Genomic DNA, 18,246 nt, shown 5'->3' on the forward strand with positions numbered 1-18,246 from the left:
CCCGAAGGTAAATTCGCCGAAGCATGTAACAGGAATAGTATCGTCTAGAGTTGGCAACAGCCTAATATATAAAGTGCAGTTGTTCGACGGATCGACACGAACGGTACACTTCAGGTGGCTACGAAAACGTGAGTGTGGACCAAACCCCTCATCAACAGATCCAAACCTCGAATCGGCACCAGCAGGACAGCCTGAGGATGCAGAGGGAAGAGATAACCAAAACCAACCAAATACAGACGCTGGGCACACACCAATCAGAAGATCGAATAAACTTAGGAGACCTCCAGATAGATATGGTGAGACCACCACTTAAAACAAAGAAAAAGGTACTCCAGAAGGAGATGATAGACGCATGATAAGAGGAAGAAGACGAATTTGTATTTTACAGCATGTTATTGATTGGTTGTCATAGTAACTGTGCAAGATGTACGTGAATGGCTTCCAGGCATTAAAGTTATGTTGTTTAATTTGAACCTACGCGTTTGTATGTCTTGTGTAAGTATAAATAAGAAATCACACACCCAACACAAGGCTTACACCTATGCTTTGGGCTCCCGTGTAGCCAAGTGGACACAGTTTGCCTGCAACTCTTGCAGAAAGCAGTTCGTAGTGAGCTCCGCTCTCCGGGGGACAAGGCTAAGTTATCGAACTGCCCGAGTTAGCTAGGCCCGTACACGGTTTTCTAGTGTTATTGTTGTTGTTTTTTAGTGTATGAGAGGTTCTGTAAAATATTTCTCGAGTGCCAGTAAAGATACGATGAAATAGATCACGATGAACACACAAAGACAAAACACCTTGAAATTTATTTTCACTGATGTCAAAAAAATGAAACCCACGTCATTAGATTTTCATCAATGGTTTCACGATACCTACCAAGTGTAGACGAACCAAGTGCTAAGTTTTGAAATAGATTATTTTCGTAAGTCTTTGTACGTGAAATTTGTGACAAAAGTGGTAGGAGAACGGTTACTCAATGATTTTGGTGCTGAGGTATTTTATAGTGACGGAGACGGTGACCATAAGGTTGAAGTAGAATGGGCCCACGAGAGACATGTAATTGTAAGAATCCATGTAGTTCCAACTGAATTAAGTGAAGAAGTGATTAGTCGAGTCCTGAGTTCTTATGGTGAAGTGTTGAAACTTGATGACGTCATTTATCCTACACGAACCTAATCAAAATGATACTACGTAAACCCATACCCTCATATCTAACTATGAATGGAGACTTATACTGGGTGACATATCCTGGGCGGGCGCGAAATTGTTTAGCTTGTTCTGAAGTGGGACAAAGCGTAGGCCAGTGCCCTAAACGTCGATCCCCTGAAAATCGACCATGCAGGGGTCCAGTCAATATACCCACTGACAATGTACCGATGTGTCATATGAACCTACTGTGCTACCCGTGCAGACAAAACCTGGAGATTCAGCAGCAGACGTCACTGCGACAGAAGATAACAAAGGAGAAAACACAGACAGCACCATAATCACCGAATAGGACACAGGTAAAAGCCACGAAGATAGTGTAGTGAACACACCAACAGGAAGTGAAGTGATCGAGCGGATAACCTTGACCACATCCGAGGAGTTCCATCCCATACCTCACTTCCCACCAAGTGCTTTTTTCACTGAGACAGAATTCCCCGTAGTTACAGCCCCTCGAAAATCACGTTCGAGATCTGTATCCAGGTTAAGGTCATTGGCGAAAGAGTCAATGGTGTTACGTAGAAAGAAGAAGAAAAATAATGAATGCGTAAGTTCCACAATAGTTCATAAAGAATTTAGAGTAGAAACCGGTACCCCAAAACAAGATTCTCAAAATGCCAGTCTAACAAATATTTCAGAAAATGCAACTAAAGAAAAACATTTTAATAGTAACAAACTTACCCCAGACTTATTTAGTGGATAGCATATTTAATGTATTCTAGGAAGAAGTTGAAGTTCAGTAATGTTGAAGAATTTAAGTAACTTTAGTATTCTGTTGTGGGCAGTTATAATCATGCAAACATTTACCTTGGCATACACAAATTTGAATCAAATGAAAAGTACAACAAAAATAATTCCACTAAATGACTTTCTAATTCAATCGTCTATAGATGTGGCCCTATTTCAAGAGGTTGCAATTGACGACTTTTCCTTATCGAGAATGTACAAAGTATACAACAATTTTACCCCCTTAGCACAAGGGACAGCCATAGAAATTAGACAACACTTGGAATTAAGTAATGTAGTGCTAGATCTCAATGGCAGACAAATAAGTGGAAGATTTGGTTCTGTTTTTCTCTGTAATGTGTACGCTCCGTTAGGAACCAATGTGTATGCTCCGTCAGGAAGACAAAGCAGATGGACAAGAGAATATTTTTTTTCTACAGTTGCAGGGCCAAAGTTAACATCCTACACATAAGACACTATACTTGTCGGGGATGTTAACTGTGTAATTAGCACAATAGACCAGAACCAAGGCTATAACTTTTCACGTACGCTATATAAATTAAGGCAAGGGCTACAATTGCGTTATGCTTGGATACACACCGACGGAGGAAGTCCAGGTTACACACTCATATAACATTCAATAGTGCGTCAAGAATATATAGGTTTTATGTAGCACCGAGATTTCAGGATCATATAATTAATGTTCAAAATTTTCCAGTATGCTTTAGTGATCATAGTGTACCAATTCTCAACATAAATTTAGATCTGATCAAGCTCCGAGAAGGTAGAGGATACTGGCTTTTAAATAGCACATTATTACACAATGGTAGTTATGTACGTCCTCCTCCGTGGCCGTGTGGTCTAAGGCACCTTGCTTTGGACGGAGGCTGCGGGACGGCATGCGTTCGATCCCGGGTTCAGTCTTCGGGAATTTTCGGCCTGTGTATAGGGCCGGTGGAAACCCACAATCGTGAGGAAATTGGGGAGCTTCGAATGAGAAAGCGTAATCCGGTCGCGTAGACGTACTACAACGGCTGGGGATACGTCGGGCTGACCTCCAGATTCTTCCAATCCTGGTTGAAGATCTCCACGCTTAGAGGTGACGAGGGAAAGCGTGGGAGGGAGACCGGCAGCCGGTAGGTAAGCCAAGGCCCTTCATGGGCTGTTACGCACAGGACTATTATTAGTTATGTACAGCTAATCAGGTAAACGTGGAACGAACTGAAGGTCTCCCTTCCGATGCAAGAGACCCTAATCGAGTGGTGAGAAACTCCTCGAGTTAAGCCCAAATTCCGTCAGGTCATTAAATTCTTCAGTGCAGAGGTTAGTAGAGATCAAAGAAACAAATTAATTTTTTGTATGCTGTCTTGAATGATCTCCATTGCTTAGCGCTGCAAAGCAATTTCAATCGCTCTTACGTTAATAAAATAAAAGCGCATTTACTTTCTATATATAGGAAACGGAAATCAGCAGCAATAATCAAGAGCAAGATCCTCCCTATAGACCCTGACGAGCAAGCCACAGTAAGTCACATTCTTCAAGAGCATAGACAAGCCAGGAGTCACGTCATTCATAAATTAACTTTAGATTCCGGAGAAGTTGTAACCAGTCCTCATAGTATACACGGCAGGTACAGAAGGTCGTTCGGGATCTCTGAGGACAATGTTGGAAGGGTGATAAGTTCATGAAAACCCATGTCGCCACCAATGATCATGCTCAATTGGAAAACCAGCATTCCGCGCTATAGCCCGACAACGTAATTTCCATTGCAACAGACTTTTCCGAAGAGTTATCATGTCCAATTTTTCCCACTCCTCCTGAAAGGCTTTCCAGAGGCCATTGAGAGTGCGTGGACGTATCTTTCCTAAGGCCCGTTTTAGGAGTCCAAATGCACAGACGTCCATGGGTGACGCATCTGGCGCCTTGACCGGAATGTCGCTGTAAGGAATTGCACGGATGCCTGTTTCTACCTCCATTCGCTGTAAGAACAGACGAGTCGAACGGGAGGTATGGCTGGATGCTTTATCTTGGTGCACCCAGACCTGGTTTTTGGCCCCCCATACAGTGCCAGGATATCTATGTTATAAATGGGTGTTAAAACCTCATCCTGATAGTACGTGGAGTTCACCTTCACATTATTAGCTACACAGCGAATTGCTAGCTTGCCATTATAGCAGTATCCAGCGATGATCATGAAATCCCGTGGAAAACTTTCCTGGCATTCTCGATACAATGTTTGATAATTGTTTTTGTCGCGAGGGCGGTAGTAAATCGCGCGGGGTTTGTGACAGTCACTAAGGTAGACATATGCTTCGTCTAATGTCACCACATTTTTCCATCTCTCTCCTGCAAGATAGGTCTCATAGACCTTTCTAGCGTTCGTGCGACGTTCCGCAATGTGACGAGGCAACAGCTTGTGAACTCGCCGCTTATGCCGCATTTCTAGTTGCAGGTCCTTCTTGATTATGCTGTTCACTGTTGACACAGACATTCCCAACTTACGTGCGATACTCCTTTGGGGGGCAGGGTTACCACCTGTCACAAGGGCCTTCACTTTTCTTACTATGTCCGGTGTACGACTCGTAGCTGCTCGTGGATTTGCCTGTTCGTTCCCCTGTGGAATTAGGCCCAGTCGGCCTTTGCTTTTTTTGTTCAATACCGCACCGATCCCGTTCTTCGATATCACAAAACCACGCTTCTTGCACATTCCTTTGATTGCCGAATAGCTATATTTAGCATCGGAAAGGGCTGTTATGTAGCCCTTCCAGTATGGTTCAATTTTCTTCGGCATCGTTGTAGGTAAATGGCACAACACTGTGCACACGCGTTCTCGGTACTGACGTGACTCAGCATGCACCGTTTGGACGGACTGACGTTGATAACAGCGCCGCCAGCGGCTTTCAAAATCGTCACCAGAGATCCAGAACAACCTTCTGTATTTGCAATATTACAAGATCTTCTTGGTCACGCTTTGGAAACAACAGAAAAGCAATGTAATTTTTTGAACTACCTCCCTGCAACACTGACGGAAAATGACTAGTTTTAAAATGCGGCGGGGTGTCCTACAGGGTAGTGCCTTGAGTAGCACATTGTACGTCCTCACAATAACCTCCTTTCTGTTTAGTGTCCAGCATCATTTACAGGACATTTCTATGGCTACCACAACAATACAAGTAGGAAGTTTCATGGATGACATGACCATTTTCCTCAAAGATGAAAGTGATCTTTACAGAGTTCAATGTCACATACGTGCATTTGAGCACACATCAGGAGCAAAACTAAACAGTCGAAAGTCATTTCTGATGCCCCTTGGCAAAGAGAATCCACTTACAAAATATAAAGAGATCCCGGTAGACAAGAAAATAAAAGTTTTAGGCATAAACTTCTATAGAAATAAAGAAGAAACGATAGGAGCAAATAGTGAACTCACGTGCGAGTGAGCAATCTACGTCCTCAGAGCGAAAAAGCTGCGCTCTCTTAGTTTAAAAGCACGGGTACGATTCAATAATGTTTTTGCCCTATCTAAACTTTGGTATGTAGCAAATATCTTACCATTCAAACCACAGCACATAGCCAAGGTTAACAGAACTGTTGGCTCTTTTCTGTGGAATTATAGGATTTTCCGACGCAGTGAGTGAGCTCACGTTATCAGAGAAGACAGGTGGGTTGGCACTAATACACGCGACCGCACAGGCAAGAACATTGTTTGTACAGACTGGCCTCCAAACAACTTTCTCACTCCATGAGTCAATGACCCAAAAATGTATACATACGATAATACGGAACATTCCATTAGAAGCTCCCATAGATATCCAAAGTATCCCAACAAGTTCTTTGTTTTATAAGAACATTGCTATACAAGTATGCTATAAGTTATTACGAAATGAGACAATTACACCATCTGTTAAAAAGTTATACAGTGAAATTATTAGTCCAAGGAACACAGTACCACGAATAGTCAGGTATTTTTCTACCCTTAATTGGACACAAATATGGGAAAATGTCTCAGCTAAACATCTCTCAAGAGCCGGCCAATCAATATGGTACAAAGTGGTCCATCGTGTGATAGTGACGGCTTCCCCGATGGCGCAGTGGTAGCGTCGTCGCCTTGTAATCAAGGGGTCCCGGGTTCGTTACCCGGTGGAGGCACAAGTGGATCGGATCCCACTTTAAACTGTAGGTCCAGTCCCGATTAATTTTACTGTGCACAAAGTGGACTTAAAACACCAAATCAATCCTGTGATAGTGACAAGGGATAGGACATACCAATACGGAATCAGTGACTCCCCTAACTGCATCTCCTGTGACATGCCAGACTCCTTAGCCCACAGGTTAACGAAGTGTCGAAACTCCTCCACGGTACGGACCAAATTGACAACAATGCTAAGTCGTATATGCCGCACACAGTGCCGGATCTACAAGCATTGGGCCCTCCCCAAAATATTACCAAAGGCCCCCCTGTGCCTACACCTCTCAACCCAAGTCAAAATTTTAAAATGGGAAGGGGGTTAGTTATGTGATATATATATATATAGTACACTGTTTTCTCACACCTGGAAAAAATGATAGGTAAGTTTGTTACAATCACGCAGTCGTAACTTTTTCCTGATTAAAGATTGGTTGAAGGAACCTTTAACCCGGCATTTCTCGTGAAATTCTATCCTGATTTGATTCTAGTCTGACTGCCACGCGGGAAATCTGGGGTGGGTGATCACAGGTCGGAATTTTTTGGGCTTTGTCCCAGAATAAAGCGGCTCTAGGGTCCACCCAGCCTCAAATTAAATCCTATCTGGGGTAAAGGCGGCCGCAGCGTGGTGCTGATCACATCACCTCCAAGATGGCCGACATCGAAAATATGTGGTGCCCTACCCCCCCATTCCCTAAATATGCCTTCATGGCACGGTGCTATATGCATAGGGTTTTACCTTTTTATATTATATTCGTTTCTGTACCCCTGAGTAACTAAGTTTATTTTTTACTATGTCGGTGGCTGAGGGCCCCCTAAAGGTTTACTTGTCTCCGCCCCCCCACTCCCGCACTGCGGGGTTTTGTGGCTTGTAGATCCGGCACTGGCCGCACATCATCAACAAAGTTCAAGGACACAGATATAGTCTTCCCTGATTTTATTTTTTTCCTCCAACGAAACAACGAGCAGTACAATGCTTGACAACTTAATACTTATTATTAGAGCCCGGATTTGTAAGCACAATCAAACAGTAAAATAAGCACGTTAATAAGCACAAAAAATTAAAAACATAAGCACCAAAATAAGCATAAACAAATACAGGAAAATCTGAAAAAATATTTGTTTATTAGATCTCTTAACTTATTCAAATCTGTTATAGTATGTAAAGAAGGTCATCCTGATATATTCTTGGGTGAAGCTCATGCGTCTGTCAGTGAAGAATGATTTGTACAGTGAAAATGATCTTTCCACGTAGCATGACATCACAGGCGCATGTGAAAAACACCACAGTTCTTCTTCGGTGAATTCCTCTTCAATGTCTGTTTCTTCACCAGAAATCTTTTTATAAATGTGGCACAGTGTTTTGTAACCGGGATTTTTCAGTAATTCCTGACTGAGCTTGTCGCACACAATTTTACCAACACCGTGAGTTTCTGAAGACAACGTTACTGAAATTTCATCAATAAGAATGTTGCAATGTATTATTTCGATTTGATCTGTTGTTTTAAGTCCACTTTATGCACAGTAAGGCTAATCGGGACTGGACCTACAGTTTAAAGTGCTATCCGAACCACTTGTGCCTCCACCGGGTATCGAACCCGGGACCCCTTGATAACAAGGCGACGACGCTACCACTGCGCCATCGGGAGGCCCTGTATTATTTCGAGCTTTCAACTGTGTTATAATATCAGGTAATTTGGAAAAATGATTATGGATGCACTGTGTCTTTTCTAGGATGCCATTTCTCTCGTGCGGCTATTTAGAAGCATTGATCTCGTCATCCCGATGCCGTAGTGTGATTGAAGAGGATTGAAATATGACAGATTTGAGTAAATTATGCTATTTTAAACCAAAATCATAAAATAAGCAAGCATAACCGTTTCCTGCAGAAATAAGCATTTATAAGCACTTTCAACTTTAGTTAAATAGCTCATCAAGGTATGTAATACGAAGTATAACCTTTTTCCTTACCATTAGAATTCTGGAAAAGAATATGCATTTCGCTTATAATCCGGGCCCTACTTATCATATATACATATATTTCAAAATGACCATAGCAATTTTGAGAGAAAATTCAGTATCTTCTTGAAAGAACATTACGAAAAAAATCATCCTCAAACCAGGAATAAATGGTACGCAAATATCTTAAGAGTACTCTATACTTAATTTCGGCCAAACAAAAATGTTGAGTTTATAACAAGATGGAATTATAATTCTGCAAATTGCAATCTTTGGTGCGAGAGATCCAGGGTTCGATTCCAAGTGGGTGCCCCCAAAATTTCGGCGTTGACCGAATGTCGTGAGGACAATTTGGAAGCTACTTCAAGAAGTAGCGGGCTCCAGTTACGAAAACCAGAAAACAGTGGCGATGGGATCCGATGCGCTGACCACTTGTTACCCAATGAAAAGCCGTTCCGGTAGGCCCTGGCCCTTCAAGGGCTGTTGCGCCACGGAGTTTAGTTTTCTTAGTGCCTATGCTTTATATATATACACACACACACACATACATACATGCATATTGTTGTGTTGTTTAGCTTTTGTTTCTGCTAATAGTTTCATAAGAACAAATTTCCAAAATTCAAATTTTACCCCCCCCCCTAAAAAAAGAACTGAATAACCTAACTACGTCCTTGCTGATATGTGCATGCTGCAACACTACCAGACAACTTCCAGAATGGTTTTCGTGATAAGTTCCTCTTACGCCCAAATTACATCATCAGACCAATACACGCAAATTAACACCCTCAGTATAATCAGCCAGGCTTGAAGGAGAAAGCGTAAGCGTACCATGTACGTCACGGACAGTTCTGGGTTGTAATGAATGCATTGACTTTCAATGGAATCATTACAACCCAGCAGTGTCCGTGACCATTAACATGCCCCGTAATGGGCTAGGCCTGCGCTCTAGAACGAAAGCTGATTGGGTGGAGCCTTCACTGCGACGTCATGTGATTGACTACATAAAATGATGCCTCGATATAAGTGTTGAAATCCTCTAATTTTACTATTACTATTTACTATTACTATTTTACTTTATCAACGTCCCGCAACTTCGTCGGATACCTTATGTGGTCGCAACATTGCGCCGCTGAGAACTGGATGTCAAGGGGACTCAACCCTCTTCGGATATGTATGGACTAGTCTCCATCGGTAACTTTAACGTTAATGTGGAAAAACTGCGATCGCATCAACTGGTCGAATGCCACCGGTGCCAGCGGTACGGCAACGGCCAACTTTACTGCAGAATTCGCCCAAAGTGCGTCAAGTGCACAGAACATTTGATTACGGAATGTCCAAAGCTATCACAGGACATCCCAGCAAAGTGTGCCAACTGCACTGGGTGTCATACGGCAAATTACAAAGGTTGTCCCTTGTATCTACGTCTACTCCAGGCTTCTCGTTCATCAGGCTCTCCGAAGTCAACTCTGACCCCAACACCAAGGAGAAGAAGACGCGTACACCCCAGGCTCCATCTGTCACCAATCAACCATCATCGCCTTCGTCGTAGTGATTCAACCAGGAAACTCAGGCACTACCCCAACTTTGGTTCCGCCTTCTCCCAGTCAATCACAGACCTACATATCAAGACCGCAAACTCCAAATACCGACAACTTGGAGGAACTTCGTCGGCTGCTAAATCTACTGCTGGAACCAACGCTTATCCAGCCGCTACGTATACTGGTGAATGGACTCCAAGCCCTCCGCCGTACACATGATCCAGAGGCCAGATTTCAAGTTATTCAGGAGGATGCCTGCCATCTGACTTGATTCTATGTTCTTCGTTTGTGTTCGTCTTGTGTCGTCTGGGGACAACGCCGATTTTTTTCACCCAGCCAAAGTTACCCAAAAATCATATAATGCCACAAAACATCATGTAATTACTTATGAAATTCATTGAGATTTCAGCCAAGTAAAGAAATTAAGCTGAGGCAAACCCAGCCATGTCAACGAATAAGAAAGAAATCATAATTTTACTGCACGCTGTAAATAAAAGAATGTGGTGGCATGTTCAACGTCAAAGCTCGTTCAGGTACAGTAACATAGTACATAATTATTGTACAGTACAAGAAGTAGTTTGGTTTCCTATCTCGTAATGTGCGAAGCCTTACCTGGTTCGGCGAGTTCTCATTGGCTCAAATTCGTCAAGTTTGCAAAATTTACATAGCTATACACAGTACAAACACATAGTTCTGTCTGCAGTTTTTACTACGTAATTTGTATGTTGTATTTTTGTTATTTATCGTCACTTTTCTGCCACTTCTAACTAATCGCGAAGATCAGGATTAGTTATATCCTACCCATGCCGGGGCTTCGGTGGCAAGATCGAAAGTCCGCCACCGAGCCGGCTTTACTTAATTTAAGAATTTACTATTTTTTACCAATGGTACCAATTTAATTTACCATTAAGAATGGTTGGTTGGTTGATTTGGCGTTTAAAGTCCACTTTATGCAAAGTAATGCTAATCAGGACTGGATCTACAGTTTAAAGTGGGATCCGAACCACTATGTGCCTCCACCGGGTATCGAACCCGGGCCCCTTGATTACATTGCGACGACGATGCCACTGCGCCATTGGGGAGGCCAATTTGTAAGAATGTTATATTCTACTGTTGCTCTTAGCTACTTTACAAAATGTAAGATACTTTCCACAAAAAAGTATTTTCATAGCCGGAATTTAAAAAGATGTAGCTGATTGAACAAGAAATTATTTATAACGAAGTCTTTTCTTTTAATGAATGCCTTATTTGCCAGTAATAACAGGTTAGTCTACTGTTGCTCTTGACTACTTTGTAATGTTAGATCCTTTCCACAAATCGTCTCTTCGTAGTTAGAATATATTGAAAGCTTGTCGGTGACTGAATATACGAATTTACAAATACAAAAAGGAAGTGTTTCCTTTTAAATGAATTCCATATTTGATATTTTTCTCCAAGGTATGAATCCTACTCTACTAAGAGGTTCCAAGACAGGAGTATTTGTCGGAGTGTGCCACAACGAGATATTTGCGTTTAGGTGCTTCCACGATGACATGGAACTATCGGGATCAGATCTCCTAGGCATGACGCTCTCCGCCTTGGCCAATCGGATTTCCTTCTTCTTCGGATTCAATGGTACGTGAGTAGTAGCAAGTGATCATTTATGCCAGATTCAGACCGTTAAGTACATAAACTTATTGCTTAGAGATAATTTACAATTTTTATTTGCTGTATATGTGTGCTAATTTATTATTGCACCTGTTAATTTTGAAAGATTGTAGCTAATTTTTCTTTTCATCTTGGTTATTCAAGTGTTACATGAAATATTGTGTACAAATTCCTTCTTTAAATTTGTTAGAAATAATGTTCACCCATCAGCAAAAATGTATTTTCTTCAATTTTAAACTATTGTTGGAGAAATTTGTATATAATAAATATACAGTTTATGTATGAATACACAGCAACAACGTCATCATACTTTAAAGCAGACTAGTTTATTGAATTTTGTGAGGAATGAACAAAGCAAACGACAAAACGATAGAAAACTGTAGTTTACATTCTCATCAGCTTTTATAGTATGAAATGTGTTTGTTATGGGAAGCATTTAATGAAAATACGATACTAGAAAATATATTAATATTAATAAAATTATTTAGTTTACAAAAGGTCTCACAATGTGATGCATATACACGAATCCTCTTGAGTGTAGTTCTTTATGCAGTAATGTGAACTGGTGTACAGTCAGGGAAAGAATTACCTGGGCCACGGAACCTAGAATTTCGTAAATTCTTAAAGCCTGTTGTTTATGCAACCCAAATAACAAAATATTCGCTTAAGTTTGTCTGGTGGATCTGTGTTCTCGGGAAGGATTGATCATTGATAGCATGAGTCACATGACTGATGCCCCAGCCACAACAAACAGCTCGGTGCTACGAGGCCTCAGGAAGAAAATTTCAGGAACTGGTTTCTTCACAAGAGCTGCTCGTAAGGAAATATTATTTCGAGTGATATTAAGAGATATTGACAAGAAGTTTCACTGAAATGATGGTTCTCATCACATACCACATGCCACACGTTAATTGGTTAAGTCTAGTTTATGCACTGGACCTACAGATTAAAGTGGGATCCGAACCAAATGTTCCTCTATCTGGTATTGAATTCGGAAGCCTTTGATTACATGGCGAAGATGTTACCACTACGCCATAGGAGAGGCAATGGAACGCCTTAAAAAAGAGACGAGTGAAACCATATTTGGAGTAAATTTTAAAAATAAGACAATATTTTGTGGTCACAGTTTCGAACCGTGGGAGAGGCATAACTTTTTTGTCCCATCGTCCATTTCACGAGTTTATAATTCTTCCTCACCGACACGATTAACACAAGTGGTAGAAGAAAAGTGAAGTAAAATTGCTAGCTGAAAGAGAAAGAAAAAGAAAAAGCGAAACAAATTTTATCCATAATATTCTGCAGTCACTTCAGTCGTATTCACGGAATGCTACCTGTAAAGAGAGCCGTGGTCTCTAACTTGTCTTTTTCCCTTCCTTTGTGTTCTAGATTCTCTCTGTCAAGTTCGGTCTAAAGCTAATTAATGCGACGTTAATTAAACAATCCAAACAACGAAACAATGCCAATCAACTGCACAAAACAAGATTCCAATTGTTTTCGAATCGGAAAACAATTGAGATGCTGTAAAATGAAGCAAGACGCAGTAATAAAGTGGGAATTTTGGTACGATATAGAATTAAATCGGTGAAGATGTTCGAGTATATTGGATGTTTGTTATTTAGTGTCGCTGTTCTTTCACTTTTGGCAAATAGCGACGATGAAGATGAGTAATGAGTGATGATATGATGTCATTAATTAGGGGACACTCACGAAGAATAGCCATGGCCAAGGCGAGATTCGAACCAGGAACCTATGCTGTCGTACCGCGCTGTGCTAACCACTCCGTTACGGAGGTCGGTTAGGAGTGGACATTATACCATATTTTGTGTGCGCAATTGGGATCAATCAATGGAATGACTAAGCATATTATATTATTAATATATTCATATAATATCACGTCATATTATTCGACACGAAGTAACATCAGAGACATTCAATCTTGCATTTTTGCCTTTCAACTAATTCTTTGACTACAGGTTAATCACATCAATAAGATAGATACATTATGAAACAAATTATAATGAATGTGGGATATTGACAGTTATTTCTTCTCTCACGAAATCTCCTACAAAACCGTTATATATGAAATATATGTATCGTCACATACGTTTTCGATTTCTATATTTAAATAGTCGAGACTGAGAATGGGAGAGCAATTTTCATTCGAGAAACCGAGATACGGAGACAATGTCAAGTCTTGTTTCTTTCTTCACATCTCCCTAATTAAGTTGTTGTTCTGTTTGTTAGTGGCTTTGTATTGGCAATTTATTGTCATTATTCTTCCCCTGTAGGTAAACCATTACGACAATTTATGATGAAACAGAGCAGATAAAAGGGCAAAAATAAGAGAGGCATGCCTGCCCTGGACTTCAACCCAGAACCTTACGTAACGAGATTTGAAATTGTGGAGAAGGCATCCGTGTTTCGCTTGGATTTCTCTTTCCTCTACTTCTGTTATTTTATCATACACGTATAATAAAAATGAATCTGAAAAAATATGTTGCGATCCATAAATGTGTTGGTTAGATGCAACTCATGTGAATTCCAACATGGACTAAATTATTATTTTTTGTTTCGTATGTGGTTCAATATGAAATTTTCTCACACTGTGACAATTTATGATTTTAGTTTTTGTCTTGTGCACAGATAAGCTAATCGGGACTGGACCTTCAGTTTTAAATGGGATACGAACCACTACGTGCCTCCACCGTGTATCGAAGCCGGGATCCCTTGATTATAAGGTGACGACGTTATCATTACGCTATCGAGGAGGCCCCGTGACAAAATGTTATTCACTCGATCTCTACAATAATTTATTTCAACATTTACATTTTCGTTTTCTTCTTTCTTTGTGTTAACTACTCTTACACGACCCATTTTGCGTCTTCGAATTTCTTCTTGTTTCAGGAAAAAAAAATACATACAGACCCCCCCCCCTTCTCTCCCGGTGCAAATAGATAGAATGCTCACTCTCGAGAACTAATTTATAAATAAAGTAACTATTAGGAAACTATTCGAACATTAACTGATATAACTGCAGATGAAACAATACTTACAGACGCTAACGAAATATCTATTCTTGTATAAGCTCATATGCAACAGGTATCTGGCGAGTCATTCACTCTTACTAACTACGAGCGAAGGTCTCTGAACCAAAGGGTGGCGAACAGGCGTCTGCTCTACGAAACTAGGATTAACAGACGAGGCCCGTGTTCCTGTTATCAATGACGTATAAATAAGGAGAAACACAGCTTCCATATCAAACTAGACGTATGTTTTGGTCCCGCCATTGCATGTAGAACACTTTCTCGTCGTGGCCTTGAAGGCCTACGTAAAGGCTTCTCTGCAAGAAGCATAGCTTACCACTGAGGGAAAGAAAAGTGTGTGTGTATCGAGGTCCTTCAACTTTCGTATTCTTCTTCATTTTAGAACGCATGCTGTATCGTCGACTTAATCCAATCTATCCGTTGTAGGTTTTTGGTTCTGTTTCTGTTCGGTAATTTCACATTATCTTTCTGCTTATGTTATTCGCGACGAAGGTTCTGGATTCTATAATCTGGACAATAACGGGATTATGTTGGTTTGATTTGGTGTCTTAAGACCACTTTATGCAAAGTAATACTAATCGGGAATGCATCTACAGTTTAAAGTGGGATCCGAACCACTACACTACACCTTACTTTGCTACTAGATATTTGCATGCTAAAATGTAGGAAGTGCTACATTTTCAGTGTGTGGAATTGAGAGTTATTTCGGATACGAAGAATCGGAGAATGGAGTAGTGGGAAAGAATCACCTCACATGTTTCAATTATAACCCCCCGCAAACACACACACACACCAAAGGATATCGGCCGTGGTTTTTATAACGGAATATAATATGATGAGTTGTGTCAAAAAAATCTGGAGCTTATTTGCCTTCCTACGGAACTTGGAAGAAAGTCCACGTAGAGATTAGAAAGTTCTGTTCCGACCAAATCTGACGTATAGTAAATGAAAATGCAAAGTGCTACCTTGTGCTTTGCACCAAGTCATGAAGGCGTGTATGGGGTGTGGAGTTAGGGTCCCACACTTTCGTGTTAAGCCGAAGTGATCAGCACCACGCCCCTGGCCGCCTTTAACCCCCACCCCCTTGAGTTCCCTACAGGTACCCACTTTATACGACGCTGGGTGGGCGCCGAAGCCACTTATTTATTTATTCAATAGAACACAACAGGATAAATCCCAGTTACAGTGTTCAGACAGTACAAGATTATCATACAATGTGAGTAACTCCTTAATATTTCTTATTGATTGTTGACATATAAGTTATATACGTATACACACATGTATATACATAATACATGATAATCATATAAATACAGATTTGGATACTGGTTATACATTGATTATGTCACATACATATTTTATTGCTCTTTTGAATTCCGCGAAGGTTATTTATTCTAAATACATCAATATTTGGATCAGTTGCACATAGTTTGTTGTAGTTCACACATACTCCAAATAGGCGATTGTTTCATTACATTGGTTTTGAGGGTTTTGCAGTGGACAAAATTCAAATTCTCGCCCGTCGGGATCGAACTCAGATCTCTTGCATGGTAATCAAACGCAATAACGACTGAGCTACCGCGGCACACATAGTATAGCAGCCTTTGAAATTAAGGCAATAATTATTTTAGCATTTCGTTCAACGGTTTTGGGCTAATTATTTTCGGACATGTAACGTGTAGCTCTTACCGGTTCTGCGACTTGGCTTGAGAAAAGGCGATTTTGTGACGAACAACATTCCACCTGACAAGTCACGTGACTTTCTTACATTTCCTGTGTCTGTTGGCTATTGCATGAAAGACGAGTTTCTCTTGAGACAGACAGAATCACCCGATCACCTAAACATGCAATGTGTGTTGCCTACCTTTCCGGCATTTTTTACTGCCATTAAAGTATTATGGGGAATAACTTGTTTCCACCACTGTACACCCCATGAGTCTTAACATATTCTGGTTATCATCAGTACGTATCGCACTACGGCTCACTAATGTCCCTAGTTTATCTCGTAACTAGAATAGTAGTGCTTTCAGATGGAGACGCACAGTTTTGAATAGAAATCTCTCTACGCCTGTAACAGAGAATCACAATCAATATAAGTTATCGCATGTAATGAAAATAATAATTATGAATTGACCTTTTTTTATAAAGATATATGCTTTTATTATTATTAATGGACTTATTAATTTTATTATCCTATTAATTACAAACGTTATTATTGTTAGTAGTAGTAGTATTAAGTGTGACACTTGCTTCTGACCTCTTCTTAAATATTGTTCTAGATACGTGCCTGCCAGCACACAATACACTCTCAGTAATCTCCAATTTAAAATCAAATATGCGTCACTGCTGACAAAGAAAGAAAGCATATTTATTTTTCAAGTTTTTTTTTCAGAACATAACTTTCCATGCATAAATATTTAACCTATTTTCAGGACCAAGCATTGCGATGGATACGGCCTGTTCCGCCAGCAGCTCTGCTTTTGATCAAGCTGTGGCAGCCATCAGAAGTGGGACTTGCGATTCGGCCATTGTCGGAGGCGTTAACTTCACCTACTTTGAAGAAAGTACTCGGCGGTTCTACAAACTTGGTGTACTAAGCAAGGATGGTCGATGTAAGACATTCGACGAAGAAGGTAAAATCCACAGGAAAAACACATCTACCGGTATAAAGTCCAGTGTGTTCAGATGTACCGACCTGCATTTGACATTTTAACAAACACAGAACGTAAATTTTTGCATTCCATTTGTGAATAACCTTCATCACTTTTCACTACGGTTCCAGGTTGCATATGGCTGACCTAATGCTTGGTGCCTACAATAAATTCTCTCTAAAACACCTCTACAATGTTGCCAGGTATTAAAACGATTAGCACTGCGTGACAAATAACACTATCTGTAGATATTCAAAGCGTCAAATACCAGTAGTTACATGACAATAAACGGAAAGCAAGAAATTTAGCAGACTAACAACAATATATCATAAAATATCCCAATGAACCATCATATATTGGCTTTTATCTTATTTAGACCTCAATACTCAGCAAACCACATGCATATAATTAATAAAACAAGAAGTGATGTTTAAAAATTTATCAGAATATAGGGAGTATTGCATGAAATAGTAAGTCCAGAAAAATAGAATATTGAAGTTACGTTTGTAATTTAACGATCGACGCATGACCTCGTCCGCAAAGGTTTTAGGTTCAAACCGTAGTCGACCAAGGGTGCTCCTTTGTGAGTGTCCTTCGTGAATGTTGTGGAATCACAATATTCAACATCAGCGAAAAACCTGCCTTCCCGATAGCGTAGTGGTAACGTTGTCGCCTTGTAATCAAGGAGTCCCGGGTTCGATATCTGGTGGAGGCACAGTGGTTCAGTCCCACTTTAAACTGTATGCCCAGTCCCCATTAGCTTTTCTGTGCATAAAGTGGACTTAAAACTCAAATCAAACCAAACCAGCCAAAAGAGGCAGTGTAAGAAAAATACACGCACAACTGAAGTTTACTCACTCCTCACTAATATAATTAACATTTTTTTTAAATAGCTGATGGGTTCGCGAGGGCAGACGCTTGCGTCGCTGTCTTGCTCCAAAGGTCGAAGGACGCCAAGAGGATCTACGCCGAGGTGGTGCACTCGAAGATCAACTGCGATGGCTACAAGAACGATGGAATCACCTTCCCCTCCAGGAAGATGCAGAAACAGCTCTTCGCAGAGATATACGAGGAGTGTGGAGTCGACCCCTCCACGGTGGACTACGTCGAGGCTCACGGCACTGGCACCCGGGTATGCAAACCCTTATTTACCTTCTAAGTCCTCCTCCGTAGCCGAGCGGGTTAAGGCGTTCACTCGTCTTGAGATCGTTCGTTGCGGGACGGCGTAGGTTCGATTCCGGCTCTGGTCGGAATTTATTCGGCCTACGTATAGGGCCGGTGGCAACCCACCA

The 18,246-nt window shown here is 40.8% G+C and overlaps 1 protein-coding gene across 1 annotated transcript in view; it reads left to right on the plus strand.

Moving 5' to 3' along the window:
• The first annotated feature begins 11,144 nt into the window (after window positions 1-11,144).
• The window catches only part of LOC145985638 (fatty acid synthase-like), a 277,489-nt gene continuing 270,387 nt past the window's right edge, over window positions 11,145-18,246 (plus strand). Inside the window, exons 1-3 of the mRNA XM_083119710.1 lie at window positions 11,145-11,226; window positions 16,736-16,936; window positions 17,848-18,086. Of these exons, the coding sequence (XP_082975836.1) occupies window positions 11,145-11,226; window positions 16,736-16,936; window positions 17,848-18,086 (522 nt within the window). The remainder of the gene's footprint in view (window positions 11,227-16,735; window positions 16,937-17,847; window positions 18,087-18,246) is intronic.

This window comes from Lepisma saccharinum, chromosome 1, assembly GCF_977018435.1.
Source record: "Lepisma saccharinum chromosome 1, izLepSacc3.1, whole genome shotgun sequence".
In the NCBI taxonomy this organism is placed as follows: domain Eukaryota; kingdom Metazoa; phylum Arthropoda; class Insecta; order Zygentoma; family Lepismatidae; genus Lepisma; species Lepisma saccharinum.